This window comes from Euleptes europaea, chromosome 9 (genome assembly GCF_029931775.1).
Source record: "Euleptes europaea isolate rEulEur1 chromosome 9, rEulEur1.hap1, whole genome shotgun sequence".
NCBI classification, from domain to species: Eukaryota; Metazoa; Chordata; class Lepidosauria; order Squamata; family Sphaerodactylidae; genus Euleptes; species Euleptes europaea.
In genome coordinates, this window is record NC_079320.1 from 46,204,690 (window position 1) to 46,228,808 (window position 24,119).

The 24,119-nt window shown below is 42.3% G+C and overlaps 1 protein-coding gene across 1 annotated transcript; it reads right to left on the reverse strand.

The window, feature by feature from the left end:
• On the reverse strand, positions 1 to 23,827 carry PLRG1 (pleiotropic regulator 1). The gene is made up of 15 exons (XM_056855251.1): positions 23,801 to 23,827; positions 17,194 to 17,300; positions 16,551 to 16,693; positions 15,857 to 15,910; positions 13,998 to 14,091; positions 11,983 to 12,073; positions 11,709 to 11,810; positions 9,946 to 10,038; positions 9,287 to 9,436; positions 9,088 to 9,189; positions 7,341 to 7,443; positions 6,590 to 6,698; positions 3,361 to 3,500; positions 1,705 to 1,898; positions 1 to 340 (listed from the first exon to the last, which is right to left on the reverse strand). Exons 1-15 carry the CDS (start codon positions 23,807 to 23,809, stop codon positions 281 to 283), a joined length of 1,551 nt encoding a protein of 516 aa, XP_056711229.1. The 5' UTR covers positions 23,810 to 23,827; the 3' UTR covers positions 1 to 280.
• Positions 23,828 to 24,119: the final 292 nt, after the last annotated feature.

A 24,119-nucleotide genomic window follows, 5' to 3' on the forward strand; every position in this document is an offset into this window, starting at 1 on the left:
TTGCATCGCCTTGAGCGCATTGAATGACAAGCACACATTTTGTGACTAATCAATCACCAGCACATTACCATCTTATGAAAAACAAACTCTGACTTCTTCAGAGGAATAGAACAGCTGCAACTGATTTTTGTGGGATCAGGGAAAAGGACAAATCCTAGAGGGAAGCCATATGCAATATAAAAAACTGTAAACCGAGCACAGCGATGACTTTAGCAGAGTTCAGGCTTTGTAGTCCTAGGCAGAGTCAGGATTATGGCACAGCTAGGCAGGTGGATTCTCATTAAAATCGTTTTCTCTTGATGATTTCTGGTTTCCAGCTGACAGGGTGAGTTTCTTCAGTCTAAAAGCATTAAAAATACATGTATGAGAATTCCAGCCGGCTCTCTAATTTCTACACAAGCAATGGCCTCATGTTTTGTATCAGCTTCAGTGTATTTTATTATGCAATCCCACATGACATGCAGCCTCACACTAATTTCCCTTCCAGTTAAAAAGGACAATATGAATAGCAATGTCATCTGTATGTGTGCGTGTGTGTGTGTGAGGGGAATCAGTTTAGGCCAATAAAATAGTGCCAGATGTATGCATTATACAGGTAAAAATATATTGTAAACCCGGCACACAGACACTAGACTTTATCCAAAGAAAATCCTCATATGGCAGGCCATTATTTCTTTTCTACAGATGGCGGAAGGAGACTTCGTCTAGTTACAGGCTAGGCAGGGATTTGATGACAGTATTCCAGATCAACGTTCTGCTTTTCTGGCAACTTTAATGGGGGCAGAAATGCATCAAAGTGAGACACATAGGATATGGATAACTTTACTACATAGCCCCTAGGTTGTTTTGATAAGGGGAAGAGAAGTTGAAATTGACAGATTCAAAAATCACATTGAAGTTGGGAAAGGATCATATGATCAGGTGGAACATACAAGCATGCAAGTGTTTTAATGTAAACATTATCTAAAATCCCAGATAAATAACCGAGTTTATGAATTGTAAACAAGCAGAGTTTGTACTTTTTAAAAGGGCACCAAAAATCTATAGGGTTGGAGCTAAAAGTGTTATTCTCTTTTCACACAGGAAAGGACACCTTTGGCTCCTACCCAGCATCTCACTCATTCTGTGGGTCTAACTCTGATTTTAAAAGGGATACTATTCTTTTCCACCACTATGGAATATACCCACAAGGTTGCATCCAGCCTGCTTTTTCACTCAGTCTTGCTCAATTCGATTTCTTACTACAAACTTGGTCCTATGGGGGTTTTATTTATGCAGGTCCCACGATTCCCGTTATGGCCTTTTGGTGGTCAAAACAGACCCCTCCCACCCTTCTTCACCAGTGGAAAAGCTGCTTGGATCCAACCCATATAACAGGAATACATGCATAGTCCTTCACTGCTTTAAAGCTAAGCTATTCAGACTTTAGGTAATGAAATTAAAAAGTGTTTTATTTCACTTGGTTGTTGGAAGGCTACAACAGAGTAACCAAACTGACCTCAATTTACGATGGCTGTGCATGAGATTTCTTTACCCCATTAATATACTTTCGCAACAGAAGTAGACATGCTGCCTCTGTTTAGTTAATAAGTAACTGAAAGCATCTTTTCAGCATAATGGTTCCACTAAACCTGTCCTACAAATATCCTAAGCCCAGGTTTCTATATAAGCCTAAGAACTTAATACAAGAATATTTTTCCATACCGCAGTATCGTCTTCTCTGTAGACTTTTATCGTTTTATCAGCTTCGGCAGTCAGCAATCTGCTTTCTGACTGATCGAACGCACAAGCAAATATTCCAGATTCACTGTCCAATGAGCCTGGCTGTACAGCTGCATGTACTCTCTGAAAGTTATATCCAGTTCTCCAGTCCCAAAGATGCATAGTACCATTGTCAGCTGAAAAACAAACATGGCATTATACATACTTGAGGACAAAAAAGTTGTAGATACATTATTAATTAGAAAGCCAGTATCAGAGCCCTTAAAATCCACGTTAGCAAATCCTTTTTTGTTACAAAACTAAGTACTAATTTGACATTATAGGTATCAATTACTGGGTTTTGTTTAACTGGACTAAACCCTATAAAACTTGACCCCTGCTCTAGATATCTGCAAGAGCCAGGGCGGATCCACACTGGACAAGAAGGGATGCTAGCAGAAACCTGAAAAGTTAGCATGGACCTGGAATTTTAAGTGGGATTTATAATAATGCAAATTAATAATTTAGCTCATTGTTATATCCCATGAGTTGCCTATAAAGAACCCTGAAGGCAGAAGCTACAGATGACACCCTAAAATCCAACAGCTAAAACAGAATCCTATAGCAGTTTCCAAACAACCAATGAACAGCAGCTGAAACAACTGTTAAATATTAATCACTACCCCCCAAAACGTTTGGCATGAGCTTCCCTTGGGAATGAGTTCCGTAATGACAGTGCTGTTATTAAAAGGGGCCCACTCTTAATCTCCAATCTAATCCCAGATGACAGAACTTGGAGCAAGGCCTTCCCTGATGAACTCTGTGCACAGAGGTTCATGTGATAACCTGAGCCCAGCGTGCTTAAGGCTTTGAAAAGCTAAAAGAAGCACTTTATGTTGCAACTGGGAGCTTGTGAAGTTCATTCAACACTGGAGTCATTTGCTACTGTTCGCTCACTGCCACGAATAAGTGGGAGAATGTCTTCTGAAAAGTCTTCAAAGACCCACCACACAGAGCGCACCAGAGGAAGAAAGATTCTACCTATCAAAACCTGGACTTGGTGTGCTGATCACCAGTCAACCAAATGCTTGATATTTGACCTGAGACAAATATTCTATGAAGCCAAAAATATCACTGAAGCGGTAGCAGATCTTTTTCAAAATCCCATCACATGTCATTTGTCAGCAAGAGCAGGTGTGAATGCTCTTTGCCTCCCATCCCTACAATAGCCAGGGGCAAAACTAGCAGCACAGCAAAGCCTGACTGGCCACTTGCTAAAGCTGCAGTCATCTCCAAAGAAGCATTTGTTTTTCCCACAATAAAAGTGGAACTGTTCAGCAAAATGATCACATCTACAGCATTGTTTGTTTTTGTTTATTTATTCAATCGTTTACACCCTACCTTTCTCCTTTGCCTCAAGACAGCTTACATTTCTAAATTAAAACCACCTATAGTACAATAAAGCCTGTTAGTCCTCCACTCCAAGGAAACAACTGCAGCTCACCCCCACCAAAAGCCCTAGCAAATAAAAGAGCCTATGTATTGTTCACGAGCATACGTGTTGATGATTAAAAGTTAATTTTAAAATCACTTGACCAATGTCTTGATAGATCAGAATGCTCAACCCTATCCAAGCTACTCGTAACACTCTCACTGTACCTCCGGACACCAGAACGCCATCTGAATTCACAGCCAGCGTATTGATGATAGCACTATGACCAGAAAGGTTTTGGATGAAGCTTCCATCAGGGAACTTCCACTGCTTAATGTTATCTGGAGAACCAGATGCAAATGTGTACCTGCAACGAGAGTTTGTGTTTATAGTCAGAAAGTATTCGGTAAATAGTCTCGTTGACCAAAGATGACAACATTTGATTCATAATTTTAATATATCATTTTATGACACAGCTGCCTAAGTATGCAAGCATGTACACACAACAGAAAATATTTCTGTCAATTTAAGCACTAGTTATCTGAAATAATATTCCTCAGGCTTGGCATCTAGATTTCATTTTTATTTAAATGAAATTTAAATAGCACTGTGGGAAGCACTGAGCACAAGTGGATTCCCAACCAAAACCCCTACGTGCAAGCAGAAGGTACGGGTGTGCAGACAAAAGGGTATGTATCAATTTGCCTTTCTGGTTGCAGACCCTGGCACCCTATCCAATGCTGCATCACAAGGTGACAGCTTCAGGGGCAGCTTTTGGGGAGGACTGAGAGACCGTCAGTGGCATCCTAAGCAGAGCTGCACCCCGAAGTCCACTGAAGTCAGTAGGCTTAGAACTCTGCTTTGGATGGCACTCTACACGAGGCACAGAAAACTCCTGGTACATGAGGGGACAGTTGCTCACACTTTCCTAGATCCAACCATACTTCAAGCATCTCTAGGCTTGAAAACCGTACAGGGTTGTCGTAAGTCAGCCATGACTTGATGGCACTTTCCACCATCAATTTTCTGCTACACAGGAAAATACACAGCACTTTTCAACAGCCGTTCTACCATTTTTGTGACTACACCACTTCAGCTCTACAGGTTTTTGCTGCTTGCTGAGCATATAGTTATATTCCCAGAATACAGGGAACTTTCGGGCTGCATGAACTGAAACAATCTCTCTACTGGTTCTTGCAGGTTATCCGGGCTGTGTGACCATGGTCTTGGTATTTTCTTTCCTGACGTTTCGCCAGCAGCTGTGGCAGGCATCTTCAGAGGAGTAACACTGAAGGACAGTGTCTCTCAGTGTCAAGTGTGCAGGAAGAGTAATATATAGTCAGAAAGGGGTTGGGTTTGAGCTGAATCATTGTCCTGCAAAAAGTATCAAAGGTAATGTGCTAATCATTGTCCTGTAAGTATCAAGATAATGTGCTAATGAGGGTGTGGTATGTTAATATGGAACCATTGTATCCTGAAGTGATCTGTTAATGTGTGAAATCCAAAGCTAATCTGCATGGCTATTGTGGAGTGTAGTCTTTGTTAGTCTGGAGGTTTTCAGGACAGGAAGACAAGCCTTATTCATTCTTAAACTCTCTTTTCTGTTAAAGTTGTGCTGATGTTTATGACTTTTAATGGCTTCTCTGTGCAATCTGACAAAATAGTTGGTAGAATTGTCCAGTCTTTCAGGGTCTTGGAATAAGACCCTGTGTCCTGTTTGTGTCAGTCCATGTTCAGCCACTGCTGATTTCTCAGGTTGGCCAAGTCTGCAGTATCTTTCATGTTCTTTTATCCTTGTTTGTATGCTGCGTTTTGTGGTCCCGATGTAAACTTGTCCACAACTGCAAGGTATACGATATACTCCTGCAGAGGTGAGGGGGACTCTTTTGTCTTTTGCTGATCGTAGCATCTGTTATATTTTCTTGGTGGGTTTAAACAATGTTTGTAGGTTATGTTTTTTCAAAGGTTTCTCCATCCTATCAGTGACTCCTTTAATAAATGGCAAGAATACCTTTCCTATGGGAGACTGTTAAACCAAACAAAACTCAGAAAACTCAGGAAAAACAGTCTCCCATAGGAAAGGTATTCTTGCCATTTATTAAAGGAGTCACTGATAGGATGGAGAAACCTTTGAAAAAACATAACCTACAAACAGTGTTTAAACCCACCAAGAAAATACAACAGATGCTACAATCAGCAAAAGACAAAAGAGACCCCCTTACCTCCGCAGGAGTATATCGTATACCTTGCCGTTGCGGACAAGTTTACATCGGGACCACAAAACGCAGCATACAAACAAGGATAAAAGAACATGAAAGATACTGCAGACTTGGCCAACCTGAGAAATCAGCAGTGGCTGAACATGGACTGACACAAACAGGACACAGGGTCTTATTCCAAGACACTGAAAGACTGGACAATTCTACCAACTATTTTGTCAGATTGCACAGAGAAGCCATTGAAAGTCATAAACATCAGCACAACTTGAACAGAAAAGAAGAGAGTTTGAGACTGAATAAGGCTTGGCTTCCTGTCCTGAAAAACTCCAAACTAACAAAGACTACACTCCACAATAGCCATGCAGATTAGTTTTGGATTTCACACATTAACAGACCACTTCAGGATACAATGGTTCCATATTAACATACCACACCCTCATTAGTACATTATCTTGATACTTACAGGACAATGATTAGTACATTACCTTTGATACTTTTTGCAGGACAATGATTCAGCTCAAACCCAACCCCTTTCTGACTATATATTACTCTTCCTACACACTTGACACAGAGACACTGTCCTTCAGTGTTACTCCTCTGAAGATGCCTGCCACAGCTGCTGGCGAAACGTCAGGAAAGAAAATACCAAGACCACAGTTACACAGCCCGGATAACCTACAAGAACCAATGAACTCTGACCATGAAAGCCTTCGACAATAATCTCTCTACTCTTACCCAGGTTAGGTTGTTTTTTGATTTGGCATATGTATTTCCAAACTTATACCAGTTTCTTTCATATGATGCAGAAGATGGTGGAGTCTTAAGTGGGCAAGAGGATTTAAGGTTCGCCACAACTATTCAGGAATTTCACATTCCTAGGATGAGTCACTCCAGTCTAAATCCACAGATTTCAATAGGCTAGGACTGGAATTAACTTTGAACAGGACTGCACTGTAATTTAACATATGGGATAGTCTTATACTTATTAGAAAGCAGTTTGACGGAACAAAAGACATCTAAAGCAAAAGCTTGTCTTAAAAAGCATTTCACTCAGAATGCTAAAACAGCAAGTGTTTCATAAGACTTTTTCTGTACTTCCCCCACCACCCATTTTTAATTTTTTTAGCTGGGGGAGAGGGGACAGGAAGACAACCTTCTTTTCCACAAATTCCAGAGTTTCACAACTGTAGCCATTTTACATCAGCATAGAAAAATAAAATAAATCAAAAGCCCTTACTGTCTTGGGTGCAGTACAACTGCTCTTACTGACTTCTTGTGATTTGTTAAAGTGACACGAGTTTTCCCTGCCACTAAATCCCAGAGTCGTATAGTGGTATCATGACTTCCTGTAATAATAATAAAAAGCACTGAGGAAGGTAATCAAGGTATCAGATACTTAGAACTAAGTACATTCAAGACCCACACAGCTCAATTTTGTTAGGCATCCAAGTTTCCACATTCCAGTGCCATTTTGAAAATCTCTTGCATTTGAAAAAATGTGTTCTGGCCCATGAAGAAGAGGACTTGGATTTTATATGCCGACTTTCTCTACCACTTAAGGAAGAATCAAACCAGCTTACATTTGCTTTGCTTTCCCCTCCCTACAAGAGACATCTTGTGAGGTAGGTGTGGCTGAGAGAGCTCTAAGAGAGCTGTGACTAGCCCAAGGTCACCCAGCTGGCTTCATGTGTAGGAGTGGGGAAACCAACCTGGTTCACCAGATTAGCATCCGCTGCTCATGTGGAGGAATGGGGAATCAAATCCGGTTCTCCAGATTAGAGTCCCCCACTCCAAACCACCGCTCTTAACTGCTACACCACGCTGGCTGAACCGTAAAACTCATTATCTTTTAAGCACTACAAGATCATTTGTTGTTTTGGCTGCATTGCAGCAACACAATGACACCTGCAGACAAACAGCAGGGTGTATTTACATTAAATGACTGGTTTCCATGAAGTTCCATTATTGCGACACAATATCCACTATACCTGTGATAATCTGTGGTTCTGCTGCCTGGCACTTCACTGTTGCCACTGCATTTGTATGTCCTGTCAATGTGTGTACACTGGCTTTGGTTCTTACATCCCAAATCTAGTGAAACACAAACAAATTCAAGCAATCAGAAGTGTGCTGATATGGCTGACTCACAATTATTGTTAACAAAACGTGAATATTTCCTGACGATCTAAGATGGCGCCCGCATGCAGCACCTAATCTAAGCTCTCGGGTAATTACAAAGTTTTTATTTCTCCCTCTCTCTCACGAAGATAGAAGGCCATCACAGCTATTTGCAGCCTTGTTTACTCAACTATCTGCCTTTTATCTCACTGCATTTGGCACAAGGAGAATTGAAAGGTAACAAAACGAATGTTGTGTTTGCCCTTGGGTTATACTATTTCCAGTACCTACTTCTAGTAGCTGAGTCTCCTATTGACAATACAGCCATTAATCCTCTTTGTGAGCCTTCATTTAAAAATGACTACCATAAGACATGTAAGAATGTGAGTGATCCAACTGTGGCAAATGCCACACTCAACAGTAAATGAATTTATGTTCCTTAACACCATCCCAGCTTTCCCAGATAGAAAAATGAATTCTTTGCATAAGAATCTGTTCCACATAAATTAATTGTAACCCACTTAAGGCCTATCAGAACAACGAATTGAATGAACTAGCAGAATGGAAGTTAATTGCCAAATGCTGTAATTAGAAGCATTAAGGTCTTAAAAGGATGCTTAACACACGGAAATGGGCCCAATGTTTTCCTAGGGAAAAACCAAGTATAAAATCTTTAAACCACCTCATAAGAATGCAGGAATGTATTTTGCTACAACCACACTGTCCGGGGTCTGTCCCAATGTCCCTGGCCCTTATCAGGGGTGGGTGGGGCATGAGGAGCAGCTGCCAGTCTTCAGGTGCACAGGTGCTGATGCCCCCGGCTCTCCACGGTGAGCCCTAGGGTTGTGGGACAGCCCCACTGCCAGCTGAGCCTCAGTGCCCCACTGGAGCAGCGAGGGAGGGGTAGAATGCCCAGATGCAAAGTGACAGTCATCAGGCCAGACTGGTTGCAGCCATGCCCAAGCTAAAGCCCCGCCATCCCTTCACCTCCTGTGGGAACAGCAATCTTCAGGGAAGATGGGGGGGGGGGAGAGGAACAGCTAGGGGATGGGCATGCTCACTGGGCTGCCCTCAAAAAGGCTTGGGATATGGGCCAGGGAGGATGCTCTGGGTCAGCTCTCTCCAGAACTGGAGAACAGGAAGGCTTGGGTGCAGTTAATCCCTTTCCCTCTCTACAGCTGAGGCCTGCTGAAGGGAGACTCTGGAGTGGATGCTGGCCCCTGCCAACCACAGCAAGACTGCAAATCCCCCCCATACACACATATTGAGAAGTTACTGTGTATGTGCGTATTCACAGCCGATACACACATATGATAGTATAACCTGTTTCCCTAAAGAAGTGAGCTGTGGCTCATGAAAGATCATACCCTGCCAGAAATTTTGTTAGTCTTAAAGGTGCTACGGGATTCTTGCTCTTTTCTACTGTTTCCCTACTATCACTATGTAAGATACAGAAGGCCAAGATTTGTGTTTGACCAAAGAATAGCCCCTTACTTGAGACATCAGAAGGATTTATAGCTTTTCAAATGGAAGTAGCTAGCAAAAGGAACCTATTTAATATTCACCTGTGTACCGAAGTATGTTAGAGGGCATCTTAATCATTAATGTTTTACTTACTCGTGCAGTTGAGTCTCTGCTACATGTTACAAGCACATCTATTGTTGGATGCAAATCCAATCCGTAGACAGCACTTAAGTGACCATGGTAATGCCTAATAACCTATTAACAGAGAAAAAGAACATTTCAGTTAAAACTGGATGCTCTGTGACTTTAAACTGTGGGAGGGGGGAGTTGCTGCCAATGAGTTCAAACTTACCTTATTGTATTCAAGATCCCAGCATTTCACCTGTTTATCTTCTCCACAAGAGAACAGGTATGGGCTTCTTCCACTTACTATTACACCTCGAACTGTACTGATATGGCCAGTCAAAGACAGTTTTAGTTTGCCACTAGCAAGGTCCCAGATCTGTAATGACAGACATCAAAGTCCAATGAAAAGCCTGAACATTTGTTTAAGATCAGTAGCTCAAAGACCTAACTAGTATATAAACAGTGTGTGTGTAAAGTGCCTTCAAATCGCAGCCGACTTATGGCGACCCCTTTTGGGGTTTTCATGGCAGGAGACTAACAGAGGTGGTTTGCCAGTGCCTTCCTCTGCACAGCAACCCTGGTATTCCTCAGTTGCCTCCCATCCAAATACTAACCAGGGCTGACCCTGCTTAGCTTCTGAGATCTGACAAGATCAGGCTAGCCTGGGCCATCCTGGTCAGGGTATATAAACAGTAACCCTAATTAAAAGAAGAACATCTGACATCTTTAGTACTAATGCTAACATTAGCTTTTGCACAAGGCACACTCAAAATTATGGATCTCAAAAGAAAGCAATAAAACGTGTAATACAGGACTGCCAAGGAAATATTTACAGTACCTGAAAACAATATAAACGTCATATGCATTCCCTTCCTTGCCTCTTACCTTTATAGTTCTGTCAGCAGAGCCAGTAACAAACCACTGATTGCCAGGTTCTACTGCGATACATCTCACCCAGCCCAAGTGACCGCTGATAACCTGCAGAGGTTACAAGGTGATCTTGCAGGTTAAAGTTAGTCAACCAAAACATGAACATCTACCGCTTAAATGTTTAAATAAAACAAACCAGTTTATATCAAATTGGATAGTTTGCTTACATGTTAAACTCCAAAGCTATACCATAGGTATACCATTCACCATTACTTGGACCTTGCTGTTTTGTATACTGTCTTGACTATAGGTCATAACATACTCTGCAGCACATAGTTTACCAACTTCAGATGAAGGACCAAATCAGAGAACTTTATGTACAAGAAAAAGATCTTCCATCCAATGCAGTTGTTCCAATTCTGCTATTCCTTTCAGCATACAAAAAGCCACAAACATTCTGGTAGGCTGAATCCAATTTCACAGCACTGTAACACCCATGACCAAAACCATTATTATATACACTGGCTGGGATTCCTTCTCCTGCATGGCAATCCTCCGTTGCAAGTGAGCCTTGATTATCTTTCCACTGTTCAACTCACAACTGAGCCAGTAAAGACAATTTAAAAAAAAACCCAAAGAACTACAAGTTGACACTGACCATCCCAGGACTATCAAGGCACTAACCAAATCGGAATTAATTTGGACGAATTACTAATGCTAGATGAAAAAGCAGCATTCTATATAATTAAGCAACGGCTCTGAGACCATGAATACCAGAAAATATGTCCACTCAATCTGCCAGTATGTTCCCAACTTAAAATGGATTTGCTAACATTGCCTGGAAATATACAGCAATATTTCCATACAATGGAGGAACCCCTCCAATGGAGAGCTTTTATGTTAGCTCATTTTAACTCTTTCCCATCCAAGGTTCTTTATGGGAGATTTACAAAAACTCCCTTTAACAAGAGACTATGTCCATGTGGAATGGGCCAGCCAGATTCCCTTCAACACATTATCCTAAATTGTCATTTACATGAGGAACCCCGCAAAAAAATTATATTACCTTTAATTAGTAAATTGATGGCCCCTTACAGAACAACCATATGTCAATTCCTGCTGAATGACTTCATGCCTGAGGTTACAGTGAAGGTAGCAGAGTTTTTGGTGGAAGTGATTAAGGTTAAGATTCAATCCTAAATATTAATTGATTGTCATTTTTATGAAACACCTGTTATTTCTGATCTCATGGCCATAACTATCTATGCCAATAAAGGTTGTATGTATGTATGTATGTATCAAGGCACTATGTCCCACACCTTATACCAAACCTTTACTCTCCTCCCCCCAAAAATCTCCAAAACCAACAGACTGAGTGACAGGCAATTTGAAGAACCCAACTTTAAAAAAAAAAAGCAAAATAACTCTGTGACCTGGATATTCTCTGTCCTAGTTTTAAGCCTTACTTAGGTGAAGCTTATCACAGTATACCATCATCAACAAAATTAATACTTTTGCAGTTAAGTGTTACTTTCCTGAAAACTAAAAATGCATTTACTTCAGATTACGAAACCGCTTTGGCTTGTATATCGGCTTTTTTTAGGTTAAAGCCTATACGAAGACTGTCAAATTAACCGAAAATGAGAACCAAGTTCACTACTGCAACAGGCAGCGACAGAAAAAAAAAGTTACAGATGGCAGGACACTAGGAAACCTACTAAATATTTGATATTCCTTTTCTCTTGACATTTATTTTCATAGTGCGTTTTACTACTTACTCTGTACAGTTTCCACGGGGGATGCCACTGTGGTTTTGGCATTGTCGGAGCCTTCTTCGCCATCAACGTAGAATTTTTGTTCCCACCTGTTTCCATCATAGCCTATAAATTAAACAGACTTTCACGTACAAATATTTGCTCCTGATCTCAGAGCTCAAACTATTCTTTACAGCCCTTAAACTAATGCTTCACAGCACACACTGTGATTTTTCATAAAACCCCGTGGCTGAGAAACCTGCCATATATCCATCAGCAGTTCTCCATTCATACTTACCATGCTCAAACCTGGGGGCTGTGAACGCTCAGGAATTCCAGCATGTCTGTATATATCACCTACACCAGCAGCAGTTCGATTTGCTTCTATTCTGGAAGTCCATAAAACAGCGGATGCAGGGCAGAGAAAATGTTAAATCACAGAACTATAGCAAGGGTAGACAGAATATCTAGTTTGCAATAACTGGCAATGTGCCTATTATGTTCCAAAAACCCTGTGTGCTGACCATAAACACGAAAAAAGACAAAAGGTATTAGGACACCTCAGAAATTAAGGCCAAAATCCAGCGATGATTTGTCACAATGAAGTACCATCTATATCCTCTTTCCAACATAATCCCTTAAGGGAGTGGATGGTCTAAAACAGATGGCTGGATATGGTAGCAGGCTGGACAACAGCCAATAAACAGAAGCACAATCCAGACAATATGGAGGTAAAAGGTAAAGGTCCCCTGTGCAAGCACCGGGTCATTCCTGACCCATGGGGTGACGTCACATCATGACGTTTTCTAGGCAGAGTTTTGTTTTACGGGGTGGTTTGCCAGCGCCTTCCCCAGTCATCTTCCCTTTACCCCCAGCAAGCTGGGTACTCATTTGACCGACCTCGGAAGGATGGAAGGCTGAGTCAACCTTGAGCCGGCTACCTGAAACCAACTCCCGTCGGGATCGAACTCAGGTCGTGAGCAGAGCTTGGACTGCAGTACTGCAGCTTACCACTCTGCGCCACGGGGCTCCTAAGAGGGAGGTACTGCTGGTTAATTCTATACCAAGTCAAGGATTGAGGAGTCAGCCTGCACTGCCCTTAAAATAATATCTTTGCAGTTTGCAGGTGATATCGGATCTGTTTAAAATGGGAGGTTCAAATCTCCTCTGTGGCATGTCGCATTTCTGAACAGCTTCTGAGCCTCAGAGAAGAGAAGGAACTGGTGATCGAGCTACATTTTGAATTCAGTTTGATTCCTCAATTAAAGAGTTTACATTAGCTCTGGGCTCCATTGAAAATTCTGGTTATTACCACTGAAGCCCTTCACGGTTCCGGAATAGGGTAACTGAAGAACTGCCTACTCTTACACAAACCAATTTGATTACTGAAGTCATCATGTGAAACCTTATTCAGTGAGCCACTGTTACCTGAAATAAGGTGGAAAGCCATGCAAGACAAGGCTGCTTCTGTGGTGGCATGTCAGTTATGGGACACCCTCCCCACAGATACTCTGAGAATGCTGAGTGTGCTAAATTGGTGCTGGCATACCAAGTCAATCAATCGACCTTTATGGGCATATACTCAGAAACGTGACGTAAACAGTACACAAAATTCACTGTCCATACATTTTCGATTTAAATATGGTTTAGACTTTAGTCCTAATATTGACAACTTCCATCAAAAATTCCGCCACCTTTAAAGTGACTTCAGGAACGTGCTGGCATACCCAGTTTCTTTTTATTGTCTTTGTTGTCTTAACAGAAGCCCTGTAATGCGACCATTATTATTGTGGCTGGGGGGAGATTAATACTGTAGATGAGGTGCTAAGGCTGAGAGAAAGATCAGGGCCCTTAGTTAATTCATGGCTGGAGGAGAGAGTTGATCCAGGTTTACTGCTTAAATTCTTAGCCACTATGCAAACCAACTCTCATCAGAAGATCCTGCAAAGCTTTCTATGCAGCGGGTGAAGAGACCTTTACAACAGATGCTAACTTCTCATCACCCTCACCTGCAAAGAGGCGATTAGCGCTGTTGGAGATAACAGCAATGGTAAGGAAAAGGTGGGGGGGAGCACAGTTCAGCATAAATTTCCCATACAACATTAATTACTTTAATCTTTACAAAACTGTGCAGAAGAATGGGTGGGGCTATCAAGACTGAAATTAAAACTGAGCACATCTTTGTGACTAAATTCATTGCAATGTGAAATCACTGCGTTTTAAACTGTATTTTTCAGCTAACCTAAAATCTCTTTTATGGTTTTATGCTTTTTGATTTATACTGCTTTTTAATGACTAAAAATAAAATCTTACTTGGACTGAGAAGGCGGCAACGCCACAGCTAAGGACTGAGCCGCTGACTCACTGGGCATCCTCTGGATTTTAGTGTCTGCTGTCAAGGCCACCCCTTGTAAGAAAGAAAATACACCATTCCAGCAAATCTCAACCAAAATTATTTTAACAATGTTTTGTCAGCAAATAAATTCTTATTATTCAATTTTTCCTAATGCATAACCCACACTAAAAACTTGTAAGTTATTCTTAGTCACATGCATCTATCATGGACCCTGTCAAAATCGATTCTAGCTGGTTTACAGGGCAAACTTATGCAGAAACTCTGCATAAAATGACACTGTTGGTCTTGCGACTGTAATTCCACTGAAACCAAGTGTCGCGCCCCCGACTGTGGGGCCGCCCCCTCAAGAGGGGTCTCCCTCGCTTGGGTGCGTGTTGCGGTTGTCGGGTCTTGGCAGAGAGGATCTCCTTGGCCTCAGACCACTCAGAGGAGGATGAAGAACTTTCCTCCCGAGCTGGCCAGCTTGGTAACTCCCAGTCAATACCGGGGTCAGTAGACAGCCAGACAGCCTCCTCATTGGCCTCCATCCCCTCTGTTTTATATCCTCCCCCCTTTGGGTAGCTGTGCCTACCCGCGCCTCAACCCAAGGCTATAAAGGTTCCTCCCTTCCCCCATCTGTCCTTGGCTGGAGAGTTTCCCAAGAGGGTGGGGGCCTCATCTTTGCCCCACCATCGCTCTTCCGCCTCCCTGGGGCTTGCCTGGCCCTGGGAGGGTCTTTTCCCCCTCAGGCCGCCTTCCCTGGCCGCGGCCGCTCTCCCCGCCCCCTTGGCTGTTCCTGAGCGGCAGCTGTGGGCTGGAGCCTTGCTCGCCCGGCTGTCGCTGTTGGGGCGCGGCGTTCGGGTGCCGGATCGCCGGCCCTCCTTCCCCGCCCACCAGCTGATGGGGGGGTCTTCTGGGGGCCCTGTGGGGCTCTGGTCCACTTGCCAGCCCGGGGACCAGGGAACTGGGCGTCTGATGCGGCGCCCCGTCCGTGGGGCGTGTCTTGCCCGTGCAGCTTTTCCCGCTCGTCAGCTGGCGATGGTCGTCGGGGTTTCCGGCTTGGACGCCGGCCTGTGTGGCGGTGAGTCTGGCCGTCTACCTCTTGTCGCCCCCCCCCCCCGGACTCTGCATTTGGTGAGTGGGGTCCTGGGGAACCGCCCCCCCTCCTCGGGGTTCGCCCCTCCTGGTTAGGGTGGATTGGGCGTCCCAGGAGCCCGGGAGAGAGGGCGACGCAGGACACCAAGAAATTTCAGTTTCACACTTTTGGGAATATGATGAAATCTGCACAAACAGCAGCTGAGTGGTAACAAACATGAAGCATGCAGTGAATATTGCAAAGCTTCAGTTCACATGAACCAAACGAGTATCTGCAGAGGTGACTAATGAAACTCTAAATACAAACTCTGAAGGACAGTATCCACACCCACAGATCACCAAACAAAGTAAAACCTCCAATAGCAACTCCTTTAAGATACCACTTTAAAATATCTGAAACACATCCCAATGTAAGAGTTTTAATGTTTGTCTCCATTTTCGCTACCATATAGCATAGAAATGTCTGAGATCTTTTCCGTAAATAAATAAATTTCCTCCATTTCAGTAAATCTGAATGTTTCAAAATAATTTTTTTTCCACATTTCAAACACACCTAAACTACAACACATGGAGACTGATAATTCAAGAAGTTTACTGAAGTCAATAAAGATGCTTACTTGGCGCAACCTCTCTTCCAAACCATTAAGTAGTGCTTCCTTGATCATAAATACCATGCTAAAAAATTTATGCTATGATAGTATGCACTTGTACCAAACAAAAGTTTGTTCAAAAGATTACTTACCAGGTCCTGGAGGATATGGGTGTGTTCCTGTTATCAAATATTCATTATCTTCCCCTATATAGTAAGAGACTTATTACTGCTTCATAGCACATTATGGCAATCAATGAACTTGGTTTCTATGCACACACTGTCACAGGTATACAAATATATATTTTCATTAGAAATCATGCACAGCGAAAACCAATGCTAACATTTACTTAGCAAATGCTATTTCAGAAAGGCACATAAACATTTCAACCAAACAAATGTTACATGTGTTGGGTATACCCTAAATAATGATGGGTTAGTCTGTCTGTAGCAGTAAAAAAGAGCAAGTGTCCAGTAGCACCTTAAAGACCAACAAAACTTCTGGCAGGGTATGACCATTCGTGAGTCAAAGCTCACTTCTTCAGATACAGCTAGAATTTGAGTCCATCTGTCCTTAACTAAGGATAGATTCACATTCTAGTTGTATCTGAAGAAGTGAGCTGTGACTCATGAACGCTCATACCCTGCCAGAAATTTTGTTAGTCTTTAAGCTGCTATTGGACTCACACCCTAAATAAGAAACGTAGGGGTTTGTCTCTTACCACATGCTAGCATAAAGTGCCATGACTGAATGTGAACTTCTAATATAAAAGAGCTAGCAGTAAAATGATGAGCCAATAGAGAAATAGTTTTATATTGTTGAACAGAGTAGAAATTATCACCATACCTTGGTTTTGAAGGTACTGCTTATGACCATAGGAATCAATGGCATTATGAGAACCCTTCTCTCGAGCATTTTCCTTCAATACAGGCATGTGCAGTACAGAACTATACTCTATATGAAGTTTTGCTGACATCTTTAATTTATGGCTGTTTAAGAAAAACTTTATTAATATTTTTGAGATATTATTCTGTTAAAATAAATAAAACATCTTTGATGGGATATACAGCAGTTCAGATTTACATACATGCACAGAAGTATTTACAAATACTAAAACTACTGAAACGGGTTGCTTCACATTCAGATTACCTACATTTCATGCAACAGTGATATTACTGTAGCTCATAATTTCTGAATTTGATGTCCATATAAATTCAATGTAAGTTCATACAGTTTCAAACTTTGACCGTAAAAATCAAGTTTTGCCGCAGATAGATCAGGATCCAAAGATTGTGGCTTTTGGAGAAACGCAGCCTAATTAACTTACGGCCTCTCCCATCTCTGCAAGTAAAGTCAGCCTAATGATAACTGAAACCCTCCAGGCCTACTTCATTTCTAAGGCCTGTTCAACTGTGGGAGAACAGATAAAGGGACCTCCATTAAAAATTTATACTAGATAGGAATATCAAATGTATAGGAGTAGCCTTACCTCTTTTCATCCAGTGCTACAGGTTTTGCATTGTCTGCCACAAACATGTCATGAGTTCTCTTCAAAGATCTGAATACAAGGGTATGCACAGAGTGCTTCTGTACTTCCTAAACAAGAGAGAAGTTTCAGGTATACCTTGGGAAATAAGTTCATAAAAAGACAAGGATTCACACATTTGGGCTTGGCTTACTAGGGAGCCATTATTTGAGGTTGCCATGGGCCCCTCTCAAGTCTTCCAAGCATGCCTACCAGCTCCAAAGTGCTGTGTAACACAACTCACTCTTCCCATTTCCGAATGGGAAGGTGAGGGATGTGCCATATTTCCCATACTGCATTAAGCTCTGAAGAAGTCGGGACAATCAGGTGCTTCCTGCTCCAGGCACCCTATCAGGGATCCCTCCTTCCCTCTCCAGAAATGAAAACAGGAAAGCCTGATTAACGATTTTAAAAAGCCTGCACCCCCTTAAAGTCAGTTCAATTACGGGATTACTGAGTTTTAATTAATAAATTGAATGTATAGCAACCTGCAAGTTAGCCATAGTCAGGAAATCAAACCTTGCTCTGAATGCCTCCTCTGTGGTAGGCTGGAATAGCAACTTGCTATGAACACTGAGGCCTTTAGATGACAGAATGAGGTAAAGAGTTGTCCTATACCCAGTTTCCAGATCTCAAACACTCTCCATAAAGCCTCTAATTCAACTCATATTTGGCTGACTTTTCATTAACTATACTACTATTAAGTAATTTTATTTTTAAAAAAATATTTTTATTCTATGCAAGCTATTTTAAGCAGTTTAGAAAAGCAACTTTAAAATGCTTTTAAAATAAAAGTGTGTGTGTGTAAAGTGCCATCAAGTCACAGCCGACTTATGGTGACCCCTTTTGGGGTTTTCATGGCAAGAGACTAACAGAGGTGGTTTGAAACTAAAAGTACAAAAGACAATAAAATATCGAACTGGAGACTGAGTTTTAACAACACGTAATAGCACTGATACTGGGCAACAAACAATTTTAAAATATAGCATTCAATTGTTATGCCTTGCTGCCTTTGTTCTATTTTCCAGTATATGGTATAGTTCATTTTTCTCCTCATCCATCTGAAAAGCAGCAAACTTTCAAGAACACATGAATGAAGCATGCAATCTAATTCTTAGCTCAAGTCTACTAAGTGTTTACTTTGCAACAGTATACACTAAGGCATCAGTGCTAAAAATGGTGCTTTGTTCTGACCCTACTTTCTCAATGAACTGTGAAAGTAACTGTTTCTTGCTTTCCGGAGAGTGTCAAGATCAAGGACTTAGAGCAATGCTTCAGGGTCAACAGTCTGTTTTCCATTCTAAGGTGATCTGGGTGCAAATCTAAACATCTGAAGCTTTTCACTGCCTGTCTAACAAGTCGTATTTCATATATATTAACAGGACGAGGCTGCTCTAAATTTATTGTCACCATAAAAAACTGGATAAAAACAAACACAGATTATTTACAGAATGTTAAACATGATCTGTTACTTTGATGTTTGCCCAAGATCACAGGACTGGTGCTCATTTTATGTTGGCTCAAATCCACTACCACTTGTTGTTCAATTATTTTAACAGATGTTAGCGCTGCACACATGAACTACATTTGAATTTTTTTTATGTATGGTAACATTAACAGTTTGAAAGATTTTTGTGATGCTGGAATCTTTTAACTTTTATTGCAATTGCCTTTAACAAAGAACTGATTACACTGAGCATATGGGAATGGGAATTTATTTTCAAATGGGAAAACCACAAAGATAAAGCATATACTAGATCTACTTGGGCCCTTCCCTCACATGTTCTGTATCCTGAGAATACACCAAGTATCTTGGTACCCAACCTGACTTGGATGGCCCAGGCTAGCCTGATCTCATCAGATCTCAAAAGCTAAGCAGGGTCAGCCCTGGTTCGTATTTAGATGGGGAACCACCAAGGAATACCAGGTCATGACGGAAAGGAAGGCAATGGCAACCTACTTCTGAATGTCTCTTGCCTTGAAAACTCCACAGGGTTGCTATAAATCAACTGTGACTTGAAAGCAACAAACAAACAAACACCTTTGTACCTATGCAACACAGAAGCAACACTGTTTTAAGTCGAATTTAATGGCTTGGATCCTACTTAGAATTTCCACAGAGAAAGGAGGAGGTGGGGAATTTTTGGCAACTCCTGCCCATCATGTCAGCCCAACTCCCCTCCCCTCAAATGCTGCTCCTGGGGGAGAGAGGAGACCCCCCCCCCCGGAATAGCTTTAGGGAAATCAGAAGCCTCCTGCAAGAGTGTGGAATTGGCAAAAATATTACCCCTCCTTCTGTCCACAGAAATGTAGATCAGATTAAGTACTTTCAAAATGCTTTCAGTAAGGAATTTCATACTGTGCATTCTCCCTCAATACCTTCTTTGCATCTGTACCATCAGTGTTTATATAATAAGTTTTTTCAGGGCATGGGCCTTTTTTTTTTTTTTGCTTGCTTAACTTATTCTCTACATTGCTGGTGGTGCTATTTCCCCCCCCTAAATGAATAAGTGGATATCCAACACACTGAGATATTCAAGCATTTTGAATAATCTGGAATACCGGTAATTTTAAAAAGGGCTTTTCCACATTATCCTCCAGAAATACAGTGAATCAGGAAAGAAGCAAAGCAATCTACAATAAGAGATCCCTCTCAAGAAGTGACATTTCTGTTTTCTCTTATAGAAAGATTGTTTTTGTCCTTTAGGAACCCTTATGGGGGTGACAGAAGTTATAAAAGTATGCACGGGGTGGGAAAAAGTGAACATAAACCTTTTATCCCTTTCCCCTAATACTAGAACATAGTACCCAATGATGCAGATAGGCAATAGATACAAGACAGATAAGAGGAAGGACTTCTGCTGTAAACAAGCAATCAAAATGTGGAATTCATTGCCAGTGAACAAAGTGATAGCCGCTACTACAGACACTCAACAGCTTTAAAGAGGAATTAAGCAGATTCATGGAGGACAGGTCCATCAGTGGATACTATCTACAATGCTCAAGGGAACATCCACATCCAGAGAAGAAAATCTTTGAATACTAGTGCCAGGGCAGCAGGAAAGGCCTCTGCCTCTATAGATGGCCACTGAGTGAGATAGTAAGCTGGACAGATAGACCACTGACCTGATCCAGCAGGGTACTTCTAATGTTCTTAAAAGCTGGAAAATACTCCAGCATAATGTACAATGCAGTACAAGGAGATGCAATCAAAAGGGGGAACCTGTGGAATACACCTAAGAATACAAGAAAGTACCTGGGAGCACATCCTGGCATCTATGGATGCCAGACTCTTTTACTGTAATTACAAGGTGTAATTTAGTAATATTATATAATTACTCCTGCACCCACCGTATATATTATATACAACATATTTTTTTCACTGCACTATAAGTAATAATGTTGTCTATTTGAAAGACTTTCAAAGGAATTAAAAATCTAAGGATGCAGTTAGAAAAGCGCCCCCATGATCTTTCTTTCTGGCCAGGAAGACAGCCACTTACAACTGTTTATTCCACTTGCTGCTGTTTATCTTATTCTTCAACCTGCCAAATTGGCATCTTGTCCTTCACTATTTGTATGGTTCCTTAGCACTAATGTTGGATTAACATTCTAGGTGGTTGGTTTTTTGCATGCATTTTCTGCTTCTCCAGGTCTTTCTGCTGTTAGAATCTGGGATAAAAGTTGCAAGTCAGAAGAATGTGTTGTTTTTGTTGTTTGCATGCATTGCCTGCTTCTTCAGGTCTCTCTGCTGTTAGAATTTGGGATAAAAGCTGCAAGTCAGGAGAATGTTTTGGGAGTTGCCGTCTACTGAAGGTCCCAATAAAAGGTGTAAACATGGCTTTTCCCCCTTTTACCAGCTCAGCTACTTTCACTTTCCATCTTCAATGAATGGACAGTGTGCACAGCACATACTTGGTATTCATGACATTTAGAGTGGAAGGAGCATGACACTGTTTTCCTTTGGAGCTCTGCATCACCATTAGTCTTGTGTCTGGGCAGAAGGCCATTGGCCTGCCTAACCTAACTGCCAGCACCCTCCTCTTTTAAGACTCCAGCCAACCTGAAGAAGCCACCAGGATAATATGTGGACAGAAAAAAAAACCTTGTAAACTGCCTCTCACATTCTCTAATCACTACTGGCACTATTAAGAAGTTGCCTTTTGACATTAGGTAACCATTCAGCAGGCTGTTTCTGGGGCAGAAAGACAGCTCCCCTATTGCCACTATGGTCTTAACAAAGGCAGCTGAAACAAAAAGAAGACTTCTAACTTTTTATTTCTGTGCAAGTCACCCTGGGTGAAAACTACTGCAAAGCAGGGTATAAGTATCTTATTTTCAAAAAACCAGTTTTGAATTAGTTCCAATTACAGTATTGTAGATCAGATACTGACTAGTATGGCCCCTCCCATATCCCAACCCATCTCTACCCACCAAGGATCTGTGCAAGGCACTGCATGGAGCATGGCTTCAGGTTGCCTTATGGCAAGATGAGAGATTATTTTTAAGTGGAGATGCCAGGGACTGAAATGGAAAATGTTTGCATTCCAAGTACACACTCATCCACAAAGTTATGGCTCCCCTACTACTGAATTCAGTAAAATTCTAGAGACAGCTGTATTAGGCTACTGAAGAAAATCAGAAGGGCTTTTATGTCACCTTAAGGACTAGCATATTTATTGTGATATAAGCTTTTCATGGACTAGAATCCACTTCAACACAAGCACAAACCGCATCCTAACTGGATCAAAAGGAAATTAAATGCAACAGATACAGTCTATGACACCTCTAAGCCCAAATACAATTAAAATAAGCACAGTGATCATTCAGCAGAAATAAATGAAAACGCAATCTTGCTTAGCAGTTTTAATGCTTGTAGAGATGGATTGACTCTATAAAGGAAGCCTTGACTTTGCAAGACCTGAGAAAGGCTGCTAAAGATAGAACATTTTGGAGGACATTGATTCATAGGGTCGCCATGAGGCGGAAGCGACTTGACGGCACTTAACACAGAGAGAGCAGCCTATCGCCCTAACAAGTCAATATCAAATTTCCTGATTAATACTAACTGTATGCCACTCTATGTGCGTGTTTACTAACTTCCATGTTTCTGATAAAGCAGGCTCCTGTGCAAGAAAACTTAACGCCTTTAGGTAAACCAAAAGACTTCTAGTTACCACGAGATTCCTTTTTGTTTTTAGTAATCCGTTTCTTTTATCCAAACCCACCAGGCATAAGTTAGGCTGTTACCGCACTAGGTATTCCCAGAGATGTATCAAGAGATACTGTCCTTCAGTGTTACTCCTCTGGAGATGCCTGCCACAGCTGCAGCCGAAACATCAGGAAAGAAAATACCAAGACCACGGTCACACAGCCCAGATAACCTACAAGAACCGATGTATCAAGAGTTTGGAAATGTTATAAAAAACATTGCTTTAAAAGGGTTTTTGGATGCCACGGTGAGGCAGCAAGGTAGACTTCCCCTGACTATGGAAGATCCACTGATTTAGCAATTTGTAATAATCTCTTTTCCTTTCTGTAAATGTATTAGGACAGCAAGGGAATAGCTTGTTGCTGGGCAGGGTATCTCTGTGTGTCTGTGTGCTAGTAACTGGGGCAAGAGTCACGGAGGGTTACAGTGAACCATAACAAGAACTGAGTGAAACTGTTACTTTACTGCTGCCTCTATGTCTGTAGCGCTATCAGCTTTACCCTGAATGTTGATGGTTTGTCATATCTTGAATTTGGATAAATATCTCTCCCTCAGTACAATCGGGACTCAGAGATTTCTGCCCATTAGGGCCTCTGGGTCGCAGCTGCTCCGAATAAATATCTGTTTTTTGAAACAATGGTCTTGGGTCTCTTCCCCCCCCCCCCGAACCCCCGGTTTTGTCACAACAACGGTTAAAAAATGGTTGGAAGACGTCTTCACAGCTAAAGGGGCCAAAGTGCGAACAGTATTTTTTATAACATTTCCAAACTCTTAATGCATCGCTGGGAATACCTAGTGCAGTAACAGCCTCTCCAAATGTAGAAAAGGGCAAGAGTCCAGTAGCACCTTAAAGACTAACAAAAATATTTTCTGGTAAGGTATGAGCTTTCGTGAGCCACAGCTCACTTCTTCAGATACTTCTTCAGAAAGCTCATACCCTACCAGAAAATATTTTTGCTAGTCTTTAAGGCGCTACTGGACTCTTGCCCTTTTCTACTACTGCAGACAGACTAACACGGCGACCCACTGGGAATTAGCCTCTCCAAATGTTAGTTCCACACACGCGCGCACACCCCCTGCACCTTTACCCAAACAGATACGGGAAAGGGTCCTCTCAGCGCCCTTCCCCTCTCCGCCAAAGACACCCACGAAGCTGAAAGCCCACCCCGGCCCACCCCACAAGGAACTGCCGCCTCCTCCAGAAAGCATCCAGGAGAAGGACACGTTTTTCAGCCCTGAACCCCAAGCAGAGCAGGAGGAGGCCCGGAGGCCGCTCAGCGGTCACGGCTGAGGAAGAGACCTGCGTCCCACCCCCCGACCCCCAACATGAGCCCCGGGGAGGAATTACCACCTGCTCACCTCCACCATCGTGACAGTTTGACGCCTCGGTTAACCCCTCCCCCCACTCGCGCCCGATGGAGCCGCCGGCGCCAGAAGCAGCTCCGTCAGCGACGAGGAACCACTTCCGGCGCCTCTCGTCCGCCGCATCGGAAGTGACGCTTCCCTTGAAGGGCGCGTGCGCGGAATGAGCCGGCTGGAGGGGACGGTGGCCGAAGCCGGCCCTGGGTGGTGTGTTGCGTGGCGAGTTCTTTTCGCCCCTTGAGAGCGTGGATAACCGGCTCATAGGGCTGCGGTTCTAAGCGCGCTACTTGGGAGTAGCTCCCATTGAATAAAGCGG